The sequence below is a fragment of the Coturnix japonica genome, chromosome 18 (assembly GCF_001577835.2).
Source record: "Coturnix japonica isolate 7356 chromosome 18, Coturnix japonica 2.1, whole genome shotgun sequence".
Classification (NCBI taxonomy): Eukaryota; Metazoa; Chordata; class Aves; order Galliformes; family Phasianidae; genus Coturnix; species Coturnix japonica.
The window spans coordinates 4,172,442-4,196,243 of NC_029533.1; the positions used below are offsets into that span (position 1 = coordinate 4,172,442).

Consider the following 23,802-nt stretch of genomic DNA (forward strand, 5'->3'; position numbering starts at 1 on the left):
TCGCGGTTTCTGACGTCATCAAACGGCGCCACAACGGTGCCTGGCTGGACCCTGAAGGAGCGTAGAGTGGGGGCCGGGGTGAGATTCGGTTCGGTTCGGTTCGGTTCGGTTGGGTTGGGTTGGGTTGGGGAAGGGGCGGAAGGATACGGCCTGTGGGTGTGGTGAGGGGCTGGGAATGTGCTCCGAGACCCCCAGCAGACCCCGACCTCTGCCCCTCATGGAGACCCCACTGCTCTGAGGGAGCTGATCCCATAGGGAACGAGATTGAGGGGGACCCACAAAGGGGGGGATCTGTCAGGGTGGGGGCTCATCTCACACGGGGGGTCTCAGTATCAGTATCATTATCAGTATCAGTATCAGTATCAGTATCAGTTCCTCCATCCGCAGCTTCTCCGAGATGAGCAGCACGGCAGCCCCAGGCCTGCAGGGCAGGGTCCGGAAAACTCTGGGAAAGGTCTTCGGGTTTGAGTCCTTCAAGACTTCCCTGCAGGAAAGTGCAACCATGGCTGTGGTGAGAGGTGAGGCTCAGCGTCTGAACGCTCTGCAGCAGCTGGAGCTGAGGAGACACTGACCACCAGCCCCCTGAGCTCTCCTCAGCCTCCTCTGCTCAGAGATCACTTCAGTAGCATAGGAAAGCAAGCATGTGTTGCAGACAAAGTTTTCCGAGTGTAGCTTTGCTCTACCTGTTCTCCCATGTATTTATTTTGTAAGAACACTATTGCATCGATCTGAGATAGCATTCAATCTTAGTGTTTCCAGCATCTCCATTAGAGGCATCCGCTAGCATGCTTGTGATCAGATGAGGTTGAAACTCCTCTACTAATAGGGTTAACCTCTATTCTCTGAATGATGTGGGCATTATCGGAAACACACTGAAGTTAACCTACCCACCAACATTGGTTGGACAGGCAGCTCTCTCACATACACTCCTTGCAGGTCTCAATGCAAATCAGAATAGCGTAAAATTCAGCATGCAGGATGTGGTTACAGTCTTCATCTGTCACCAGCAGATGTGCTACTGATAATAGATTGGCTGAAAGTAGTGTTCTGTCAGGTGGCTGTTTTACCATGTTAAAACTGTATGCCTTGGCATCTTCCTGACTCGAAGCAGGTACTCCTTAGCATGGTGACAGTTACTGACTGAATAATGTTATCTGTATGGTTAAGATTTACTTTTTGGTATAAGCTTTGGGAGGATGTGATAAAGATCTGTCCTGAGACTGGTTGTTTGGTAACTGGAGGTTTGTAAGGTGAGTAGAAGCAGCTAATCTGTAAGAGAATCAGCATTAATCTGGAACAGTTGGCTTCTGTGCATCTTCTGGTATTTGTGAAAAGCTATTCCTTAATGTTCACAAAGTGATCAGAGATTCTTTGAAGGAAATCATTGCAGCCATGCAAATACTTATCCTTTTATAACCCAAAGTGAAGTGTATTTTGTTGGTATGTCCCATGGTACATGCACAGATTTGCTGTTTCTCACAGATTACATGCCTTTGTGCCCATCCCTCCAGACAGAGCCCTGGGAACTCACCACCACTCAATAGCCTTGAGCTTTGTTCCATTGTCTTTGCAGGTGAGAAGGATGTCTTTGTATGCATGCCCACAGGGGCGGGGAAATCCTTGTGCTACCAGCTTCCTGCAGTTCTGGCAGTGGGCATCACCATTGTCATTTCACCTCTGATTGCACTGATTCAGGTAACTGTCTCCTGTTAGCTGTGGAAAAGCAGTCAGTGAAGGGGGTCAGGAGACTCTGGAGGCACAGCTGTCTCTCTCTCTTTTCTGTCCACAAGGCTTTGCTGTTACCCTGCTTCTATATTCTTGGCTTGATGTCTTGGCATGTTTTCTTTAGCCTGGTGACAGGTGATGAGGCTGCAGATTAACTGCCTAACAGGATGGCTCTGGCTTGACATATGGAGCTATATAAAAGAGAGCATTTCTTCCTTGATAATAGCCTGCTGAATTCTATAACTGTTTCTTTTTCCATTTTCAGCAGCTGTCTTTTATCTCCATTGTGCTGTACAGAAGCAGCAGAGTACCTCAAATGTACCAAATCTCTACTCAGAAGTAAACTTCCATTTTACCCATAGGGCTATAGCTCTAGGAATGATGAAATTGCTTTTGAAGGCATCTTTTTTTTTTTTGCATCAAGTTGTCTTTTGTCATGGTCTCTTTCTGTCATGGGGAGAAGCTGGTTTAGCAGAGCTCCTCCTTGAGCACTGTCATTTATATGACCTTTTGTTTGTCTATTTTGCCTTTTCTACTGTTTTCATCACCCGGTGCTTCCCTATAAGAGCAGCTGTAGCATTAACAATGCACAATAGCTGGTGTTGTAGACTATAGTGAACATCAAATGATGTTTTATGACTAAGTATCCTGCATAGCTCTATGCTGAAATTCCTTAGTAGCAAATTGGCCATTTAAAGTGAATGGATGCTGAAAAAAGGAGTTGCATCTTAAGAGCTGAGCAGATATATTGACTGCTGAAGGTAATGGCATCTGGAGTTGAAATAGTAAATAGCTGCACTATGATTATTCTGAGGCTTGGTGAAAGCTGGGGCCTTATGAATCTTACCAGTAGACTTCCACAGTGATGGAGACTTTCTTTAATGCTATTTTCTTCTCATTTTATTTTCAATTATGTATTCACTTCAGGACCAAGTGGACCATTTGCTGGCTCTGAAGATCAAAGCCTGCTCTCTGAACTCTAAGCTTTCTGCCCAGGAAAAGAAGACCATTCTGGCTGACTTAGCAAGTGAGAAGCCTCAGATAAAGCTTCTGTACATCACCCCAGAGATGGCAGCTGCCTCATCCTTCCAGCCTACACTCAACTCCCTAGTGTCTCGGAATCTCCTGTCCTACCTAATAATTGATGAAGCTCATTGTGTCTCCCAGTGGGGACATGATTTCCGACCAGACTACCTACGGCTGGGCACCTTGCGTACTCGCATACCCAATACACCATGTGTTGCTTTGACTGCCACTGCTACCAAGCAAGTCCAGGAGGATATTGTGGCAGCACTTAAGCTAAAGCAGCCACTTGCCACCTTTAAGACTCCTTGCTTCAGATCTAACTTGTTCTACGATGTGCAATTCAAAGAGCTCTTGACTGATCCTTATGCAAACTTGAAGGACTTCTGTCTGAAGGCACTGGAAGTGAAGAACACCACTGGGGTAGGTTTTTCATTTGAGGAGGAAGGCTAGGCTGAAGAAAATCTTCCTTAGTGGTCAATGACTGGTAATTAGAATGGCCCTGACAAGTGTGTGGCAAGAAAGGAGGAAGGAACACCTAGAAGGAAAGTGCCCATTTGTTTTTTGGTTCCTCTAAAACACATAGAATATGGAACCACATTTTTTTTTTCAAATGCAGATGTCTTCAGAAAGGGGTTAATCTAAAAGAAAATGTATTAGGAATATGCAAGTAGTATTTCTGTCTTTGTTTTTGCATGTCCCAGGCAGTTAGTGCATTATAGTGTTCTTTCAGTATGGCAATGATGAAATACAACAAGGGCAAACAGCAGCATGTGAGGTGTTCTATTGAATTTCTTGCTCTAACACCAATTCCCAAAATAACTTGGCAAATAAGTCAGTCTCTGCACCTTAGTTTATCTGCAATGTGGAGGGATTATTGCTTCGTGCATTGTATCCTCTGAGAGAGGTTGGGGGACCACATTTGTTCAGTGTTTTTTTAGTCCTTGTAGGACTTGTAAGGCAGTTGTCCTTAAATCTAATTTACTTTTGAGCCACAACAATATCTTTAAGTTTGTGGAACCAGATTGGAGATGAGGTGAGCATTAGGCATCCCTCCATTTCCTCTACATTGATGACTGCAGCTTTGTTGATTGACTTCAGCCAGCATCACAGACTTTCTCTCTTGTGTGCCCAGGTGTACTCTGGCTGTGGCATTGTGTACTGCAGGATGAGGGATGTTTGTGACCAGCTGGCTATTGAATTGAGCTACCGAGGAGTGAAAGCCAAAGCGTATCATGCAGGTACTGAAATCTGCATCTCTCAGCAGCTGGTAGAACTGCACTGTACCACATTTAAGGCCCAGGTGGGATTACCTAGAGGTTAGCTTTCTTGGCATGGGCTGCAATGCATGTAATGGTTATGCAGGTAAATATGGGTCACAGAGCAGAATGGCATTCTCTCCACTTCAGAGCTGTTGGTTTTGTTGGATCTTGCGTGGCCTAAATATAACTGCACTCCTCCCAAGAATGTTCCAGATTTTTCTCTTTGGAATAGAAACAGCTGCTGCTGACTTCTGCTTGATCCCAGGCCAGTTTAAACATGGACAGAGAAGAGTTTGTATGTTGGTTTGTTTTCAGTTGAGGGGGTTGCAATGGAGGAATGTGAGTGGGGGGGACACAAAAAATACTTCTTCCCTTTTTTTGTTTTATTTTGTTTCCTTCCATCTTTTCTATTTCCAGGGCTCAAGGCAGCTGACAGGACTTCAGTCCAGAATGAATGGATGGAGGAGAAGATCCCAGTTATTGTTGCGACCATCAGTTTTGGAATGGGAGTAGACAAAGCAAATGTCAGGTGTGTGAAGCTGAGTTTTGTGCTCCATCAGAATCTGAAAACTGAGCAGCAGGAAGGGAAAACCTCCGTGTCTATTACCTGGTACATCTGACTCAACCTGATGAAGGCTTGATGAAACTCATAAAAATGTAGCTGGAAGTTTTCTTAGAAGCCTTGCAACAACCTACATGGAACTGATCTTTACTCAAAATCCACATAAAGCAATTACTCTGAATGCTGTAGGAGAGTGACAAGACAACACTGAGTCTATCACATCCATTCACAACTGTGCCATCCTTGTGTTGATTAAATAACTGTGACATCCTCTGTGCTGACAGATAGCAGGATCCTGTATTAGTACCAGGCTGTTTTGTTGCATGTAACATGCAACTAATTTCTTAAAAGAGAACGTCTCTAACAGAGTAGCATGAATTAATGACCTGCTGAAACTAGTGTCTCCCCTGTTCACTGCAATAGCCATTAAACCAGCAAAAATTACCTGAAATGCATAGGGCTGACAGAGGGTAAAATACAGCTGAAACATGCTCTTGTAGTATGGTTGGTCTCCAAGAAATTAAGTTAAAATGACTCCTTACAGTTGTTTTTCAGTAAGTTAAGGATATTACCTGGTGTAGGGAACCTGCTTTGGCAGGGGGGTTGGACTCAATCTCTGGTGGTCCTTTCCAACCCCTACGATTCTGTGATTCTGTGATATTATACCCTAGCCCAAGTATGAAGCCCTGCTGCTTAGTCTTCAGTTTTTGTTGGCAGAGTTCTGAATATTCATGTGTATGCTATCAAATAAGATCAAGTCTGACAAGTTCTGGAGGTGACTCTTTGTATCAAAAGGAAAAACAGAGGTGTTGCCTCTCTTTCTGAAGGAATCTTCTCTTTTTTCTTCACTGCTGATTCTTTTTTAGTTAAGATTATTCATACCTGGTCTGGCCTGGTCCTGAAGCATTTATGTTTGGAGAAACTCTTTTGGTTTATAGTCTTTTATCACATCACTGTACATCATACCCACCTCTGGGCAGAGTTTTAAAAAGACCAGTTTTGAGGCAGACTGGTATTTAAAACATTGGCAGCATTACTGTATGGTAAAATGCTCAGACCTCCCAGGACTGAACACAGCTATGAACCGAGTTTGTGAATATTTAAACACTAGCAGATCTAAAGCAGTCTTGTGGTGGTGCATTTAAAAACAGTCGTTTAGAGATTACTTCCAGTTTAGCAGCAATTCATAGTCATATGTGCTGACTTGAGAAGGGTGCCTTCATCTACAAGTAAGTTTGGTGAGGTAGAATTTCCCTCACAGACTTCATTGTCAAAATGTCTTTTTAAAATCAAGTATTTTGAATTCTACTTCAGAGAATTAATAGAGCTTTTTAAAATCTCCTGTTTTATAGTAAAATATTCTGGACTCCTTAAATCAGTGTCCTTATTTTTGCTCTTCACAGCTATGCCGTTATGTTTGGATATTTGTGTGCCCTTTTTCTTCCATCCATTTTGAGTGGCATCCTGCTCACTTGTTCACATGCATTGGGTTACATAGCTCTGTTGCTTTCCTTGTGTCTTGTGTTAATACTTCTGTGTGCAGAATCCCTTACTCTGCCAAGTTCTCTGTCTTATATGCTTTTGCTGCCTTATTATTTACTCTCTTATTAATATCCATAAACACATTTGTGCATGCCCTGAGTTGAGAAATCTGCAGCCTTGTGTTTCCCCTTTGTCTTATCACATGCAGGTTTGTTGCTCATTGGAACATCGCCAAGTCAATGGCAGGGTATTACCAGGAGTCTGGCAGAGCTGGGCGAGATGGGAAGCCCTCCTGCTGCCGCCTCTATTACTCTAGGAATGACCGGGATCAAGTTAGCTTCCTGATTAAGAAGGAGCTGTCTAAAATCCAGGTAAGCTTGGCAGAACAGTATCCACCTAAATAGGCAAAGATGAAATGAGTTTTTCTGGAGCTGTAAGAGTAGGTTTTGAGTATACAGCTGTCTATAACCCAGTTTTGAGGGAGAACAGTGAGGCAAGCTCCAGGCCCAGCTCAAGCCCTATTAGAGAGACATGGTTGAGCAGAAACAGTATGGTGCCTGTACCAGTTTGCCACATTGCACAGGAGGAATGGATTTGGTTATCATTAGAGTTAGTTGACCTGTTTGTACTTGTACTGAAGACTTGTCCCTCTCTACTTTCAGGAAAAAAAAGGCACCTTAAAAGAATCTGACAAGGCTGCAATGACAGCTTTTGATGCCATTGTAAGCTTCTGCGAGGAGCTGGGGTGAGTACACTTCTTCCAAGCAGTGTTTAATGTTGTGGAAATCCATGTCCTGTCCTTTTTGAGGCACTGTTATGCCTGAGCTCTTTCTGCAAATGGATGTTTAGTTAAAAGAAAATAGTGAATGGTTCAACTGATATTTTGCTGTCTAGCCTGAGGAAGGCATCCCTCAGACATAACTGAGATGTTGGTTAATGCATAAGTATGATTTTCTCATTATATGAATTCTAATATTTTGTCTGGGGTAAGCTGACTTAGTTCCAGTTGTTTTTGTTTTGAGTCTTTCCTCCCTCAGCTGTCATTCCTCTTTTAAGCTAATTAAGCAGCCTCATCCAGGACAGGATAGAACCACTTAGTTTTAATGCTTCCCTAAACCTCAGGGGCTCCACTCTACAAAGAACGAAGTATATTTGATTTTCATCAAACTTAGAAAGAGCTGGTGGTGCTTAGATCCTTTCAGAAATAGGCCCAAATTATGGATGCGCCCCATTTAAACGCAGACTAGCAACCGCAATGCATATTGCTCAGGTTTAGTTCATGCTTTGTAAGCTGTAATTATACTAATTACTATATTGCATAAAACACTGAAGCTATAATTTTGCCAGTTAAAGAGCAGCGTGAAAGTGGCCGGTATTTGTCTGGCTTTCAAGTTTCTGTTTTGTTTCATTCTTGACACTTGTATCTAGGACAAGGTTTTCAAGTGATGTGTGCTGCTTTTCTGCTGCTTTGGCGAGAATAGAGAGAAAACATTCTTCTTTGCTTAGGTGAACAATAGAAACAGAATTTCACTGGCTATGTAAGAGATTCATGTAAGGGAAGCCCACTAACCTAATTAGAAATCACGTCCCTCCTTTTTTGTGTTTGTTTGTTTGTTTGTTACTCCCTCCTCAAGCTTAAAACACAGACATAACACACGTGCATTCCGAGGTCACACATTGCAGCATCATTGCCTGGCTTCTCTGCTTGCAGCTGTACAAGAAAATAAAACACTCTTCAAAGAAATACATCACATTTCTTTTTTACATTTTGAATTAGTACAGTTCTGTTCACTATCCAAACAGCAAAAGTAAAGCTGCAATTCTGACCTTGCAAGATTTTAAATAAGAACAAATACACACATTTGTATTCTGGCAGGTAAATTTTTGCCTAGTATATTTAGGCTATTGTTTGATTATGATGGGAGAACAACTGCTGAAGCTGCTTTTAGAGAATTGATTCATAGAAAGCTTCTGCTGGTCAGTTTCCTAATGCCAATTTGCAAAATAGAAAAACAAACAAGTCATTGCAGTAGTGGAAAAGATCTTCATTGTTTTCAGGTAGCTCTGACCACTTGGCAAGACTATCCTGTGGTTTTGCTTGAAAGATGAGAAATCAGAAAGAAGCATAATTAACAAAATGCCGGAGTCCTCATTCACTTCCTGAATACAGATTGCTGTGTGTGGGGTTTGCTGTGGACTTGCAGAACAACCTGCTGGCATAGGTACGTTGCCCTCAGTGTAGGAAAGCTGAATGGGGAGAAATAACCACCTGAGGACAGAAGATGAGAGCAACATATTGCAGCTGGACTGAATCTTGCTTAAATGCGGAGCTCCAAGTACTGCACCTCGGCTTTACTGTTTATGCCCTAGTCCGTTTATGTCTTGGTGATGAGCAGCACCCATAGAGGGTTGCAATTAAGAAGAAAGCAACAATAACAAGGCAGAAGATGCCAATCACCACTAGCCCTGCAATAGCCCAGTCACTTCTTGCAATCCAATTCCTTAGGTCTTCCAGAGCTGAGGATTTCTCTTGTACTGGTGACATGGTGCCTTCCACCCTGCTGGAGTCAGACAAGAGCTGTATCAGATATTCATGTATCCCCTCTATGCTCTAAACCACTATAGGCACACCTGCTCTGTGTGCTAGTAAGCATCCCTCATCTGAAAAGCAGTCATTATTCAAGAATCTGGAGCATAAACTAGAAGCAGAATAACCAAGGCCACTTTAGCAGTCAGCTCTTCAGAGAAGCAGAGGGGAAATCTGTCTGTGCAAGATTCTGGCAGTTGAGACTTACTTTAATCATAGCCTATCAATATTTTTTAATATAGCATCTTTCCCAGCATGTTCCTTGTGAATCCTTCAGCTGTCAGCTTATGGCCCATACATCAAAGACAAGCATTCAGTGGGAAACCTTTGTTGATTCCAGTGGAAAGAAAGATCTCTGAAATCAGGAGTAGAGCACTGAAGCTCTGATAACACACTGGAGATTAAAAGAATACTTATTTAAAAACAAACAAAACCAACCAAACACACACCAACAGCAAATACAGAACTTAACATAGAGCTTGTCATTTCCATACAGTTTAGAACAGTCACTTGCATGAGAAGTGCCTCCTGTTAATGATTTTAACCCACGTTGTGGGTTACTCTGCAATAGAAGTTTTCTGCCTATTAAGTACTTAGATTCAGCAATAATTTAAAGTGGAATCTCAGTGGACTGTACATACTTGCTCTATCAGTGATACTTCGCATAATGACTTCACTATCAGCTGTCTTAAGGAAAAGTTATCTGTTAGAGAGTATCTTGTGGCTTTGCTGAAGCTTCATTACTTCATTACTGCCTCTCAAGGTAAAAGGAAGAATGGGTTATTTCTCACGCTTTCTCTCCAATTTGACTACAGACCTAAAGCAGGAAGAGATCTTTATTTCCAAATATTTGCCTGGCTTATTGCCTCATGTCTACACCCTAAATACGTAACAAAAATTATGTAAAGTGTTTTCAGCCTCAGGAAGTCACAGTTGACTGGGAGCACCAGCTCACACTTCAGTTTTCCTAAGACTTTTGTTACTTTTTAGGTAGCCAAAAAGTATTGAAGCGTAGACTTTACATTTTGGAATTATGTCAGATTACCCAAAGTATAAAGGATACAAGCACTCCCTTGAGCGGTTTCCTTCTGCTTTAAAGGAAAGGTAGTCAAGATATAGTCTTCTAAAATAGGACACTATGAAATCGAATACAAATTGTATTCAATTTTATAAATACCTGAAGCTGTTGAGTTTGCAGCAGGCAGATCTTCTGGTGTCTCTTCTTCACCTGCTTGAAAAGATCTTAACCTGTGGTTAAAGATCCCTTTACTACACCTGGACAGCTGTAGAATTATCATGGAAATTACCTATTTGAACTGCAGTAAATGTTTAACAGGTAGCTATCCTGCAAAGGTGTGGCTAATCTAATCAAAGGCCTTGAGCCTAGTTAGAAATACTCAGTTCGCGTGTTATTAATTTCTTTCTCTCCATGTCTTTATCCATTCAAGCACCTTTTTGAGTGCTTGTAGAGGTCTTTTGCATCCTCTATTTTAGGAAGGTTGCAATGAGGAGAAGAGGTTGTTCTTTTTTGGGTCTTGACTGTATTTGTATTACAAGTTCTGTTAGGAGGTTGCATGTGTTAAGTGGACTCTGAACATCTCTATCCTCTAGTCCAAACTTCATCATGACAGTTTCAGTGGCTGAAGTCATATAACCTTGTACTGCTGTTAGCTGCAATACAAACTCTTCCTGTTGCTTTCTTAACTGAGGAATAACAGAGGGAAAGTGCTAAAGAGAAGTGAGAGAGGGGAAGGAAGGTATGAGCAAAAAGAAACTTGTTTTTGACAAGCCAAGCAAGTCTCTTTGAAGCCTGACTGATTATGTTATAAGATGTAAGCTGTTCCATTAAGTGCTCAGTGAAGCTTCAGCTGCTGCTTCTGAAGAGGTTGTGACCTGCTTTGTGTTTATCTGTAAAGGAAGCTATTTCGACACTTGTATCATCAGGACTGAAGTAACTGTTTCCCCTTGCAGTTTCTTCCAGGCAAACTAAAACTGCTGTGATTGAAACAGTTTTACAGTAGTCTGCCTCCTCTGTGCTTTTTGAAACAGGATTCATGCTCACTGGTGCTCTGGGCACTCCAGGTCCTTTTATTCACATAAAGGATGAAACAAAACAACCAAAAAAAGTCAGGTGCAGGCAAGTGTACGTAAATTGGCCCACAGCCCCTTTTCTCCTTGGTGGCTTCTCCAGAAGCCAGATGCATTCTTTACAAAATTGCTTAATTTTCTTTCCTATTCTGTATCTGTGCTCTAATTCATGAACTAATAGTGGGAGAAATAAGAAAGGAGCTGTTTCCCCTGTCCCCTTCCTTGTATCTATCAGTGGTTTAGCTTGTAACACGACGGGGTGAGTATATTTCCTTTTGCAATAGTGCCTGGCAGCTTATTCCCACTTACAGCAACCTGTCAGAGCTGTTGGTGTGTTTCCAGCCTGCTGAGCTTCCTCCTAACTGCTAGTACAGCCTGGTTCCATGCTGCTAAAACATTTCTCAATGGGATTCTGTTAACTGCTGTAGCTGGCACTGTCTAGCACAGGCTAGGAAAGAAAGTAAGCTCTGTTCTTTCACATCTCTCATGATTTAACTTAGAACCTAAAATGTCAGTTGAGCCTGTCTACTGCAGAAGAGAGGTTCTGAGACTTCTGTGTCACCTCGGTTGTCACTTGTTTGTAAATAAAAGGAGCAAAAACATCTGACAGAGAGGTTAATGAGATGCATCTTGGCATGTTGATTGCAGTAAACTGGCGCCATGCTTGAGCGTATCCTACCTTAGCATATCTGATGGAAGTGGAAGCTTTGGAATAGAATAATAGAGGCCAGCAATTTGTTGGCCTTAATGTGGCTGTGCCTGTAGCAGCTTACACTGGTACAGTCCTCATTTTATGGGTATTCAGTAAATGGGGCTCAATCACTTAATTTCTAGGGAATGTCCCCATTTTCTCCTGGAAGGTTGTTGGCTTTAGTTCATTTTTTTTTACCTGCTGCTTTTATTTTTAATTAAGTTTTAAGTGATGTTGGTGGTTTGAGGAACTTTGTCATAAATTTTCGACCATTCTCTGTGTTGGTGGCTGCAGATTTATTCCAATATCCGAGTGGAAAAAATGTGAAATACCTACAGCTGGTTTATTTCTTTTTTTAAGTGCATTAAATAAACGAAAAGCTACAGATGTAATTTCCATTCTAGTAATTTGTGCACAGGCATCAGAGAAACTTTACAAAGTTTCTGTTTTGTTGTCCCTTCTGAAGCATGAAAATACTTAAAATCCCACTGTTAAAAACCTGATTATTTTCTCTCTTGCTGGACTTGGTTGTAATACACTTATGTGTAATTCCCTTGGCTCCTCTGCACTTAGAATGTGGAATACAAGGGTTAGAAGATGACTTATCTGTGAGTACTTATCTTTTCATACCTTCTTGTAAAGTGACTTTTCTCACACTTTGGGCAGAGTTGGATGCAACATGATGGTCTTCCCTTTGGCTGGCCCAGTTACAAAAGTCCTTGTCTGCACCATAGATCTGTACTTAGAGAAATACCTTGAAGTTCACCGCAGTGTAAACCAAACATACACAGTGGCTGCAGCATGGAATAGGGATTTATTTTCACTTGGTAACTTCAGCTGTACAGGCCATTCTTGGCTGTGCTTTGTCACAATGCCAGCCATCAGCTGCTGCATGTATACCCTGAAGTGACAATTACTGTACTGTGTGTCACTCCTTTGAAATGCCTTTGTGTATGCTAATAAACATACCTTTGGCATATTGTTTATGTCCACTGAAATAAGCTGCACGTGGTGCATGGAGTCAGGCACACAGGTCCCTCAAGTAAGGATGAGGGTTTGTTTGACTCCTGTAAGTCCCATGCTCTAAGGACCACTCACCTGCAGAAGGGCAGAATTCATGAAAGATCTAACTATCACATGGAAGCTGGGAGGAAGCACATTTATCAAATTAAACTGTAACATCAGTGAATTTTCCTTGAATGCCTTCATCTTTCTCTTTACAAAGGGTATTGTACATGATCTGAATTTTTTCATTTTGACAGTTTCGCATCATTGTGACACAAAAGAAGGCAGGGAGTATTTGTAGTCAGGGAGCTGTACATAGAGTCTCTGGTGGCAGATGTACATCAGGTTGACAATCTGTTGTTTTCAGCAGTCATCTCAGCTAAAGGTGTCTATCGCATGTGGCTTTTGAGAGAGAAGGTTTGGACTTGATCCAAGATATACTAAGCATGTCAACATCCCAACGATGCCAGCATCATCCTTCTGGATTAACCACTAGTAAAGTAGGTGCCCCCTATCCATGTGACAGCTCTCACATTCTCTGCTGTGGTGTTTGGCTTGATGCTCACAACAGGATCCCCTGACTTAGCCCAGCTGCAGGACTGTTACTGGGTAAGTGTGTCTGTTCTATTAGAAGCTGGTGTCTATGCACTCCCAGCCCACCCCAAACATGGAGACAGTTATGGTGAAGTTGTGTTACCTTTCTGCTCGTACCACAGAGCCCAGCAGTAGCTGTCACAGAAAGAACAAATTTCATGCCATGGTTTCTGGTCCTCTGAGTCATAATCATTAATATTGCTATTGCCATTTCCAGTGCATTAGTCCAGAGGGTTATTCCCATGGGACTGAATCATGATGTCCATGCATGTCCTTGATAATGGGTTGTGTCACCTCTTGATGCACTTCATGGATGGGCAGTCGGGCGGACTTGGGCCTTCCTACGTCTGTGGTCAGGACCCTCATTGAAGCTACAGCAGCTATAACAGCAGCAGCTGCAAGCAATGATCATCAGCACAAGAACAGTAACTGGAAAGAGAAGGAAAGGAGTGTTACCTCATTACACAGGAGGAATCACTGGAGATTAATCCCACGTCTCCTGTAGGCTGTCTAAGCAGCAGGATAAACAGTCAAGTTTCTTGATGATTTTTACCTTATATTCCCACCTCCCTCCTTGAAGTTCCTGCTCTCTTGTATTAGTCATCCATTTAATCTGGGCAAATGTCCGTGCATGTCAGGCCGCTGTGTACCAAACCATACAAGAGCAAAGCTTTGTGATGGATACCCTATCCCTGAAGATACTCATGGTCAGACTGGACCAGGCTCTGAGGACCCTAATGGAGCTTGTAGATGTCCCTGTTCATTTCAAAGGAATTTGTTCCTTCCAAGTCAAACAATTCTATAATTCTCTGATAGCTTTACCTGCCTTATGGGCTGTTGTTTCAGAGATGACATGCAACAGCTAAACAGAGCTATGCACTGGAAAGGACAGAGATCAAATACTCCTCATGGTTATGTCAGAAACAACTAGAGAGGGTTTGGCTAATCAAACTGGCAGTTCCGTTTCTGAAGAGTACATTATATTTACCCTTGGAGAAGAATAGATACTTGTGACTGGGTTACCTTTATTCTTTCTTCGGTATTAAGCTAGAGGAAACAAATACTTCAAACTAAGGGTTTTGTTTCACAAAGCAGTGTGAAGGCTACCCTATTGTTATTCTACACCAGGATGTAGTGTAGAATAACTCTACATTAGTGTATTAGCGTATTGTTATTCTATACTGATGGTCAGGGTTAGAAGGGATACTTTAAGTTATCCACAGTAGAAAAGGATGTTGTGTTTAGTCCTGCAAAACCCTTAAGGAACTTGTGCATATCTGTGTTCTTTGAAAGTCTGTTCTTTCAAACAGACTTCTTTTTAGGCTGCCAGGTGTTCTGAGCTGTGGGGAATCAGCTGGCACTAACAGAACAGAAAAAATCAGCAGCTGTGTCTGTTTCTGAATTCCAGCCCAGGGAGGAGTGTCCAGGCTGCACACACACCCTTCCTTCCAGCACTAAGGCTGGGAGAGAGCTGTACTCCGAGGGGGTGGGCCTGCCTTCCTTGCTGCTTGTTTTCCCATTATTTAAACAAATGTTGTCTCCCATGCACAAACAGACTTATTTGTTCCTCCCATGCCATTCCCACGCAGAGCATCAGGAGACATTTTGCCATTAAGTGAGAAGAATAAATAGGCTCATCTGCAACATGTTGGCTTCCACTGAACTAAGCACAGCAGTGGCACTCAGGGTCTCACAGTTGTGCATTTTTCATGGCAGTGAGGTCCCCTGATACCATTTGTCATAAGCATCTCCTGTGCATCAAAACATTGCAGCACTTCCAGGTTTGTTAAAATATCACTTTTTAAGCTAATGGTAAACTAGAGGAGCCTTGAGGAAAATTATACTGTTCCTGTGATGCACTGCACGTGTGTAGAGGTACACGCAGAATACTAAAAAATGACCTAGAAATTAAATAGACCCTCAGAAAACAGCCTGGAAAACAACTGCCAACAGTTCCAATCAATCAGCAAAGACATCGGAGCGAGCTGTCCCTATAGAAGAGACACTCTGACCCCCCTCCACCTCTGCCATTAAACTTACCAATAAACAGGAGCACCACACAGAAGGACACGATCTCTACGGGGTCAGCCTTGGGCAATTTCTGGAGCTTAAGGAGAAGTTTCTCACCAATGGTTTGCATTTCCTTCAGAAAGACTTCAGAAGACATTCTGGCTCAACCTCTCCAGCCTTTGTGTCGGAGGAAGAAAACAAACAGAGAATAAACCTTTTCACTGACTAATGCTAGGAAGCTGCCAACCTTCTTATAGGGGTGTTGATCACAAGTAAAACAAGTTTATCTGGTCTCAGTCCTCATTCCCATTAGCTAAGGAGGAGGACTATTAACTATCTGCGCATTTTGGCACTGTTTTCCTTTCAAACTCTGGCTTTGAGGGAGCTTCTGACAGTTACACTGTTGTGCAAAGGACACTTACTACAGCAGGCACAAAGTTATTCAATGGCCCAATGAAAATAAATCTTGTTTTGTAATTATGCTGACTTGCCTTTCCAGAAAGCAATGCAGTTGCAAGGTAACTTGCATTGCTGTACTCCAGTAGTAAGTGGTTTTCAGCTGTGTGCTACAATGAACACACCGTAGATCCTTTTGAAGACTTCCTGCACTCCAGCTGTAGAAAGCCCCTTCTAAAACGAAGGTGTTTAGGGCTGCACAACAGCACCATTCATCATGTTTTGTCACCGTTCAGTAAAACTGATTGATATGAAGAGCTAACGCCCGTGTTCACTGGGGAGAGCTGGATGCCTTTTAAGTTATTCCAGATGACTGCAAGTTTGGTATGGTAAGTTCAATGCAGCCTTTAGTTCTATTTTAATTTTTAAGCCACAGGCTGTTCTAGTGGAGCAGAATATAAATTGAACAGTGAATGTCCTGTAAGCTCTAGCTATCTTAGAGACCTCAGCTTCACCACCAATATTTGCTGTTCTTTTCCCCCCTGAGCAGGAAAGCTATGGAAGTTAAAGATTTTCCTTCAGTTATGTTCTGGAATAGCTGAGGTTTTACCTGAAACAAGTTTTGGGACTTGCAGATGGATTATGGCTCTTATATCAAACCATGTTATTACATCGAAATATACTAGTTTGTGTATTGTAATAGTCAACATTGTTTTATGGCACTTGAATGTTGCAATTTAATTTCCTAGTCTTGTTGATACAACCAAGTCAAAAGACCAGGACAGTGCCTCCAGAATGAGGCAGCTAGTTCAGTGCTGCACATCTGGTTTGGTTACTCAAACAAATGGATCCTCAGAGTTCAGTTTTTCTAAACACTGAGGACAGAGAGACCGTGGCTGTTTCTTTGCATGCTGGGCTTAAATACTTCAGTGCCAAGTAAAATTACATTTTGTGTGTTTACACAATCCAGAAAGGGTTTTCTTTGTTCTTTTAAATCCAAGCTAGGGAATAAAAATCGGAACCAGCTGGTTTCCAGGGCTTGGGGCTGGATGGAAAATCTACATCTACAGAAAGATCTCTGTGAAGCTTAGCAGAGGGAGGCATTACTATGGGCTTCTGACCTGAGAAGGTCACACTTGGGACTAGAGTTAAAGAGCTCGTTCTGGATCATTGCCGTACCCCAGGTGAGCTGCTCCAGAAGTGGTTCCTTTCCCCTTCACACAGCGCTGTGATTCTATCAGCAGGTTTCCAGTTTTGCTTCCATTCCCAGAGATGGCAGCGTGGGCAGAGGTGAAGTGATTTGTGTTTTCTACTCTTGGCTCTAGAAGAAAAACTTTAGAATAAATAAATTCAACAAGACCACTATTCCTGGCTCTAACACATTTAAAGGTTTGTTCCCTTTGGGGCTGTTCCTGCCTGCCCAGAAGCTCTCCTAGTAAGGAGTGTGCTGTAACCTTTGGTGTGGTGCTTTGGGCTGCAACAGGAATAGCAAGTATGAGAACTGGGCTTCTGAACTTTGGGTATATAATGTTTATATAACATAAAATTGGTCATTAGCACCCTAGAACTCCACGTGGAGTAACGGAGTCTCTACTCTAAAATGATAGGAACTTCATATCCCACTACCAGGCATTCCTTCATTAGTGGTACCTGATCTGGAGCTGCTGAAGGACTTTTTGTTCTGAAACTTGCAAGGAATGTTGCTTGTTTGGTTTGAGCTTCTTCAGGGGCGAAGTTTGAAATCACTGGTACAGTTTCCACGAGGAAGCAAATGTTTTTCCACTCGACTGCACTCCTGAACTTGTGACTGTGCATTGGTTCCAAGGGCTCTCACAGCTTTGGGATTTCTACTTGTGGAGTGTAGCAAAAGGGTAATGCATTTCTCAGAAAAAAATAAGGAAAATGATACTAAAACTCACAAAAAAGGTTAGTTGTATTCATGGATTTCTTTATCTTCCATTCTGCTATGTGTAAAGAATTCAATCAGGTTTAGCTTTGGTAGAAATCTTTTTTTTAACTGATTGCAGCACACACACTTTTACCCTAAAGCTTAGCACGAGGGTAGTGCTGGCTGTGTGACAAACTGTCCCATGCATCTGCCTTGTCACAGCAGTGATGACACTACTTACAGATTTCACAGGGGATCTGTAAGAATTAATTCCCTTTTTTTCATGTTTCTGTGTTCAAATAAGCTCAGTTGCCAACAGCTGCAAAGACCAGGTGCAGATTTGATTTGAAGCAGTAACTGTAGTGATTACTATTGAAATGGGCAAGTCTTGAGGATTTGAAATTTAAGGTTGTAAGCCTTAATAGTTCACTTTCTAAGCCTGGGTTGCTGTCCCTTTTCATTGATTTTGTGGGGCTTGGAGCAAGCTTGATTCTCTGCAAATCTTCTATCTCAATTTGGAATCTCTCTTTGCTCATTGCTGTTCCTTAGAAATGCATTCAGTGAGGATGGGAGCCTTCCAGAACAGAGGGAACACAACTGCTGGGGCAGCAAAGCCAATGGAGCACGTATGGAAGAAATGCTGAGTGACCAGGGAGCAGAACAGTCTGTAATGCCTCATCAGACAAACGTCATGAACTTTTTGTGCCATAACATTAGCTGTAGATGATACAAAGTGAAAACAGGGAGCTGGATGACAAATTTGCATAGAAAAGGAAGTGAACGCAGCACTGATGCCTTGTGACTGGCAGTTTGGAAGTTGGTGCTGCAGTGCTGTGGCAGCCTGAAATTCGTGGTTTCAGCTGTTTCCTCTTCTGGCTGTTCGTTAAAAAATAGCTCATCTACTCAGTGTTGTGAGTGGGACTGGGTCGTCCAGCTTCCCTGCCCTCCTCTGTGTTGCAGGGCCTGGTAGGGGAAGGTATAAAACAAATCTTTTAGTTTGGGTTTGGATTTGGGGGAGGAAAAAAACCAAAGCCAGAGCTTGTCATGTGCCTTGAATTGTTATCTTTGGTTGAAAGGAAGGAGCACAATAATAATGCAGGGGGATGTTTGATGTCTACAGGTGTGCTGCAAGGATCAGGTGAGCATTCAACACCAAGGAAACGTGTTCTATCCTTCAGGCACCTGTGGAGTGAAAATGCTGATATTTGTTTTTAATGCAGATTCATCTTGCTGAGCCTACTGAAGAAAGCTGTAAAAATTGCCCTAATAGCACTGAGATTATCTTTGTGAGCTATTTTAATGGACTTATGATGTACTGAAGCACTCACAGAAGTTGGTTGCTCTGCTTTTCTGAGATTAAGCCATTAAAAGGCCTTGATCTGGGGACTTTTAAGTCAAAAGCTTTGGTCAGGTTTGGTGTTGTGAGTAGGCTGTGTGAAACTTCTGGGCTTCAAGCAAGAAAAAGAGCTTTGCATCAAAACAGTGTGAGCTTAAATCTACTGCAGGGGACTGAGGTGCCTTTTTGCTCATAACTGTGGTGGCACTGAGCAGCCCATTTCAGCACAAAGAATGTGAATTTCAGTTTGTGGTTTTGCCCCAGGACTGGTAGTTAGTAAATGCAGGCACTCTTCCGGACCTGCCATGGATGCTTATTGCTTGATTGACTTTGGGTAAGTCATCCCATGCCTCTGTTGCACAACTTCATTTCTGCAAAGCTGCAGAGCATGCGATGACTATCAGGGCTTGGATTTGCAAGTTGTTGTGTCCACATCTCCACAATGTTCTGCAATATCTGGATGGTAAGTCCCTAGTTCTGTTGCAGTTACACAAGGAATTACCTTTGCTTGCCAACTGCCTTGCAGTCACTGAGTCAGGGTGAGAGCAGATGAAAGCATGGCTTCGTGGTTGCTCCTTGCCAGTCCTGCTTCGTAGAGTTTTATTTCTCTTGGCATTACTTCCCATCCATTGGTTTTACTGTGCTCTCTGAGAAGCTTTGCTTGCATGGGTTTGTTGCTACAGTGATCTAAAACTGAAGAAGAAGCCATGGAGGTTTCAGCTGTGGTGGTGGTTCCCTGAAGCCTCCAATGCCTGGAGTAATAGGCACGTGAAGAAGAGTTCAGTATCTCCCCAGAGTACTCACTGACCACGTCAGACTCTATGAAGTAGCACCTCCTTGATGTGCCCAAACAAACAGAATACCAGGGTAACATCCTTCATGTAGAGTTGTCATTTTTCCAAGACTCTGGCTGTGCAGAAGCAAATACTTTGTGTTGTTCTTAGTCAAGTCCAATAAGCTGGCTGAAATTGGATCAGTGCAGGAATGGGAAGCCTTTGTGGGCTGTGGTAGCTTATTTGGTAGTAAATCCTAGAAGGCAATCCCAGCCTCTCAGTGGAGCGGAGGGTGCTGAGCAGCTGGAGGAGAGATGCTTTCTGTTCTGCTTTAAAAGAATTTCTGACTGTCCTTAACCGCTTTCTTAAGAACACGAAGGCTTGGTCAGTTCCTAACCCCACCACCTTTGTTCTTGGTTCCTGAAACATGCTGTTGATTTCATGTGGATAAGGTCTGCAGACTTCCTGTCCTAAAACAGCCTTGGTCTGCTTGGTGCTGTTATAGTTTAGATGCATTTTGGCAGCACATGTAATGATTCTTGTCTGATTGTTTATTGTTCTAAGTTTGTAATGTACTTCTGAGATGAAAAGGGTTATAGAAATGCAGCATTATTATCAGTGCATGGTTTTCTCTCATTATTGTTAGTGCAATGCTTGCTGGCAAGAATGTAGTTGACCAGCCATGTGAATCTTAGCTTTGGTTCACAGGCAAGCCCTTTTTTTTCCCCTAAAACAGGAGTGAACAGAGCCAGACAGACCTATAATTCATTCCCAAACAGATGAAAATAGTTTCCAGTATCAAGAGAATTCAGCTTTTTAACAGCACACACCCAAACTGGTAAACTACAGCTCCGTGTCATGGGAGAAAATCTTTAACTCTGTCAGTTGGTTGGGAAAAGAAGGCCACACATTCCCGCAGATCAGAAAGCAGCCTTGCCTGGGTAACCATTTGGCTGGGACACCCTGTCATCTCCACCACCCACTATTTGGAGGCTGGTTTTGAGACAACAGCATAAACATTGCTTTCCTCCCCTCCAACCTAATATTAGACTAATATAAAAAGACTCTGAGTTCCTTGCAATAGCAGTTGGAGGAGGTGAGGTGCCCATTAGGGCACTGTGCTGGCTCTGTGGAACACCATGGTTTACTCCAGTCCATCCCACAAGCAAATCCCCATCAGCCCATGATGCAGCTCCTCAATGCCACTCCCACTTTTAAGAAGTGGGGAAAGGAAGGCATAGAGCCATCCAGTAAATGGAAAAGGTCAATTTTAAAAATAAAACAAGAGAACTTTTTATAGGCTGAAGGGTTGCTCATCTAATATTAGCAAAACAACAGGACAGAGGTGACTGGATGGTTATGAATGCCACTCTAGAAGCGTACTGGGATCCATCAGCAGTTCAGAGTTTGAGGTATGGCTCTGGCAATGGAAATCCCATCCCAACCTTCTGTCAGCCGCCCTGCTCTGCTCCTGGACAATGACACACATTGTTGAGCTTTGGGAAATCTGCTCGTTGGGTCCGGTATGGCTGCATGGGCAGACTGTGCCAGGAGGGCTGCTGCTGCAGCTGGGATCTACTCACTCCAGTCACTCTGTTCTGTACCTCCAGAACTGCTTTTGCATTTCACTCAGGGTGAGAGGCCGTGCGCTGTGACAGCTGTAACACAAGCCATGTCCTGCTGCCTTTATCCAGACATGTGTTTCATATTGCTCCCCCCTCCCACATGTACACGCTGCTGCGCTGGACGAGCCCCCAGCCAAACCCGTTAAGGTTCTGTTTCACAAGGAGAACTTGGCCTGTTTCCCTCCTCCCCTCCCACTGCCCATCTCCCCTTGCTCCTCCCCCTTCCTTTATTTTCCCCCCTTAAACTTTGTTTTTCTCCTGCTGCGTGAAACCATCTCAGCTGTGACAAACAAGAGACCCTTCATTAGCGGGGTGGAAACTTGCCTCCATCCCCTTTGAACCTCGGGCTAAGCTGGAGGCGTGTGGCTCCTAACCACCGGGTCTTCTCATGCAGGCAGCTCCAATTCCATGTCTTTGTACACGACCTGCCCTCCCTTCACCCTAATGGGAAGGAGAGAAGTGGAAATACCTGCTCCATAACATTCCTCTATACAGGCGAGTGTGAAATAGGAAAGGCATCTTCCTGGCCTTCTGCCCCTGTGCCTGTCAGTACGCAGCTGGCTGCCCCTGTGCCTGCTGGAAGAGGCTCAGCTCAGGTCTTCCAAACACAACAATCTGCTTCACATGGCACAAAATGGGGTTTCTCTGCTCGGCCTCCTGCCAGCCCCCTCCTCCTGCCCGGCAGCAGCCAGGTGGCAGCACAGGTTGTAGGACACCCCTCTGTACAACCACAACTCACAGTGGGGAATTTCAGGTATTCAGGGACCGTTTTCCCTTTCTTCTTCCCTTCTCACTGCATTCGGACCTGACAGTACTGTAGCTGTAAACCATATTCTATGTATTTGTGTGTATGTGTCCGCTCAGAGCAGTGGCTTCCCATGCTGGTTTGGCTGTAAACCACCAGCTGTGCTGGATACACACTGCTTTGAGTTTCTTCTTTTTTTCTGAATTCCCTTGTTAGAAGCTGTGTAAAATCTTTCCATTTATTACTATTGGACACAGATGCTTTGCTTGCACACTGTGCTAGTTTCCCGAGCAGGGTTTGTTTTCTAAGCTCTCTGTTTGCTTCAGGATTTGGGAGATAAAACTTAGCTCCAGCTGGGAGGAGCTCTGGAGCAGCACTGTGGCTGCACCCCCTGGTTTAACATGTGCTCCCTGTGTTGGCAGCTGCTCCCCAGTGGCACATAGAGAAGCAGAGCAGCTCACTCACCCAAACCAAGTCCTAATGCATCGAATTAGCCCTGCGGAGAATGCCCTGCAGTAGACCTGCTTATCAGCGAAGGTCACATTCCATAGCCGCAACAGAAAACCGAGCGCACAGCCTTTCTAATCAACAAAAAAGTTGCTTACCCTGCTCTGACTGTAGGAGCAATGCAAGGCTGCAGGCTGGATCCTTTTGTTAGCAGTCCGGCTGCAGCGCTGCTTTCTGGAATCCTACTACAAGCTCTCCAATCACCACCTTTGCAACTGAACGTCCCTTGCAAACAAACTCAAGCCAGCGAGCTCTGCCCACAGGCTGGTTTTGCAGCACACCCCGTAGAGCCCCACCAGCTCCAGCTACTTGCTAACCAGCTGAATGCGAAGGTGCTATGGTTGACCGAACACCAGCAATAGCCTTACCCCAGCCGTACCACGAGCTCTCCTCCTCTTGTTTTCCTTCTGCCTTCTGAAACTTTCACGTCATCCCTCCCCTCATCCCGGCTCGGCGCTGGCTCTGCTCGCTCAGCACTGACAGCCAGCTGTTGTCTCTGCCTCCGTGTGCCGCCGGCTGTTGCGGAGCAGCGCAGTTTTGGGTTACGCGTGTGCCAGGGCGGGCGGGCGGCCGTGGGGAGCCCTCCCTGCAGCCCCCGCCTCCAGGGCTCACTTCTCCACATCACCTCCAAGCGAAGTTTTCTCTCCTCTCTTTATATTTCTGGAGCAGGGCTGGAGCTGATGCTCACCTTGCACAAGTTCAGGACTGTGTTAAAGCAATTAACTTCGCTCTACGCTGCTCAGTTTCCTTCCCAGTCCCTGGGGAAGGAGGTTTTCTGCAAGTGCAAAGTTACAGTGACAGTGCAGCACAACTTACTGCTGCTGGGAGCAGGGCTAGTGCTGGGGGTGAACATACTTCGTGCTCTTGGCCAACTCATTCACTTTCCCAATGCATTGGGCATTTGCTTCTAGTGGGCTGGGGACAGCTGGTGCCCATTGGCTTGGCTCCGGATTGCTGCTGTTACAGAGGCACAGCCCTTCAGATATGTGCAGAACAGTAATACTTCATCAGCCACACCATCTGTCCTTCTTTTTCACTGGAGTCACTGGTGTTGGAAGGGACCCTTAAAAGTTTTCTAGTCTACCTCCCCTGCAGTGAATTCAGTAGAGCACATTAAATTGTTCAGCAAGTGGCATCTGTGTAAATAATTTGTCCTTATGTGATTTTTCTATGTTTCACACTGCTCTCATTTCTTGGGTTTAGCTCAAGACTTGCTGTATTTCTGGGGATCTCTCTCAATGGGGCAGTGTACCCTCCTTTGGCAACTACAAGGGAATGCTTCTTTCCTGGTGTATTCTGGCAGAGGCAAAGCTTCTTCTTGGGTATGTGACTTTGTGTCTTCTCAGACAGCTCACCCATTTCTACTAAGGGTAGCAACAATTGTACCATTTTACCTGATCTTCGGCTCTTCATCTGGGCATTTTTCAGGTGCTCGTGTGATGTGGGAAGTTTCCCCACCACGGCAACATGTAGCCAACTGGTTCGGGACCTTGTGTTCAGTTA

At 43.8% G+C, this 23,802-nt stretch overlaps 2 protein-coding genes across 8 annotated transcripts in view; one reads left to right on the plus strand and one right to left on the minus strand.

Annotated features, from left to right (window-relative positions):
* Position 1: 1 nt before the first annotated feature.
* RECQL5 (RecQ like helicase 5) overlaps positions 2–23,802 on the plus strand; it is a 41,524-nt gene continuing 17,723 nt past the window's right edge. For 4 of the 6 annotated variants that reach the window (XR_004309253.1, XR_004309252.1, XR_001558806.2 and 1 more), the window contains exons 1-8: positions 2–78; positions 388–518; positions 1,574–1,695; positions 2,653–3,171; positions 3,884–3,989; positions 4,428–4,539; positions 6,263–6,425; positions 6,717–6,799. Coding sequence is in view for 3 of the 6 variants with exons in the window: in XM_015879720.2 (XP_015735206.1) it covers positions 398–518; positions 1,574–1,695; positions 2,653–3,171; positions 3,884–3,989; positions 4,428–4,539; positions 6,263–6,425; positions 6,717–6,799 (1,226 nt within the window). In the remaining 3 variants the exon portion in view is untranslated. Of the gene's footprint in view, positions 89–387; positions 519–1,573; positions 1,696–2,652; positions 3,172–3,883; positions 3,990–4,427; positions 4,540–6,262; positions 6,426–6,716; positions 6,800–17,862; positions 20,035–23,802 lie in introns of those variants that run through there. The other 2 variants (XM_015879723.2, XM_015879721.1) reach the window with 2 other exon arrangements.
* Positions 7,920–23,142, minus strand: SMIM5 (small integral membrane protein 5). Of its 2 annotated transcripts, none has more exons than XM_015879727.2 (5): positions 22,668–23,142; positions 16,605–16,746; positions 15,060–15,206; positions 9,819–13,448; positions 7,920–8,615 (listed from the first exon to the last, which is right to left on the minus strand). In XM_015879727.2, exons 3-4 carry the CDS (start codon positions 15,184–15,186, stop codon positions 13,327–13,329), a joined length of 249 nt encoding a protein of 82 aa, XP_015735213.1. In that variant the 5' UTR covers positions 15,187–15,206; positions 16,605–16,746; positions 22,668–23,142; the 3' UTR covers positions 7,920–8,615; positions 9,819–13,326. The 2 variants fall into 2 exon arrangements, with proteins under 2 accessions (XP_015735213.1, XP_015735214.1); XM_015879728.2 differs by lacking the exon at positions 22,668–23,142 and adding an exon at positions 22,398–22,646.

What these genes read in the sequence shown, in the direction of transcription:
- SMIM5 (XM_015879727.2), bottom strand. Translation starts at nt 15,186, where the DNA reads ATGTCTTCTGAAGTCTTTCTGAAGGAAATGCAAACCATTGGTGAGAAA. An exon ending in TGTGGTGCTCCTGTTTATTG is followed by an intron (nt 13,449 to 15,059) that starts GTAAGTTTAATG and finishes TTCTCTTTCCAG; the next exon opens with TTACTGTTCTTGTGCTGATG.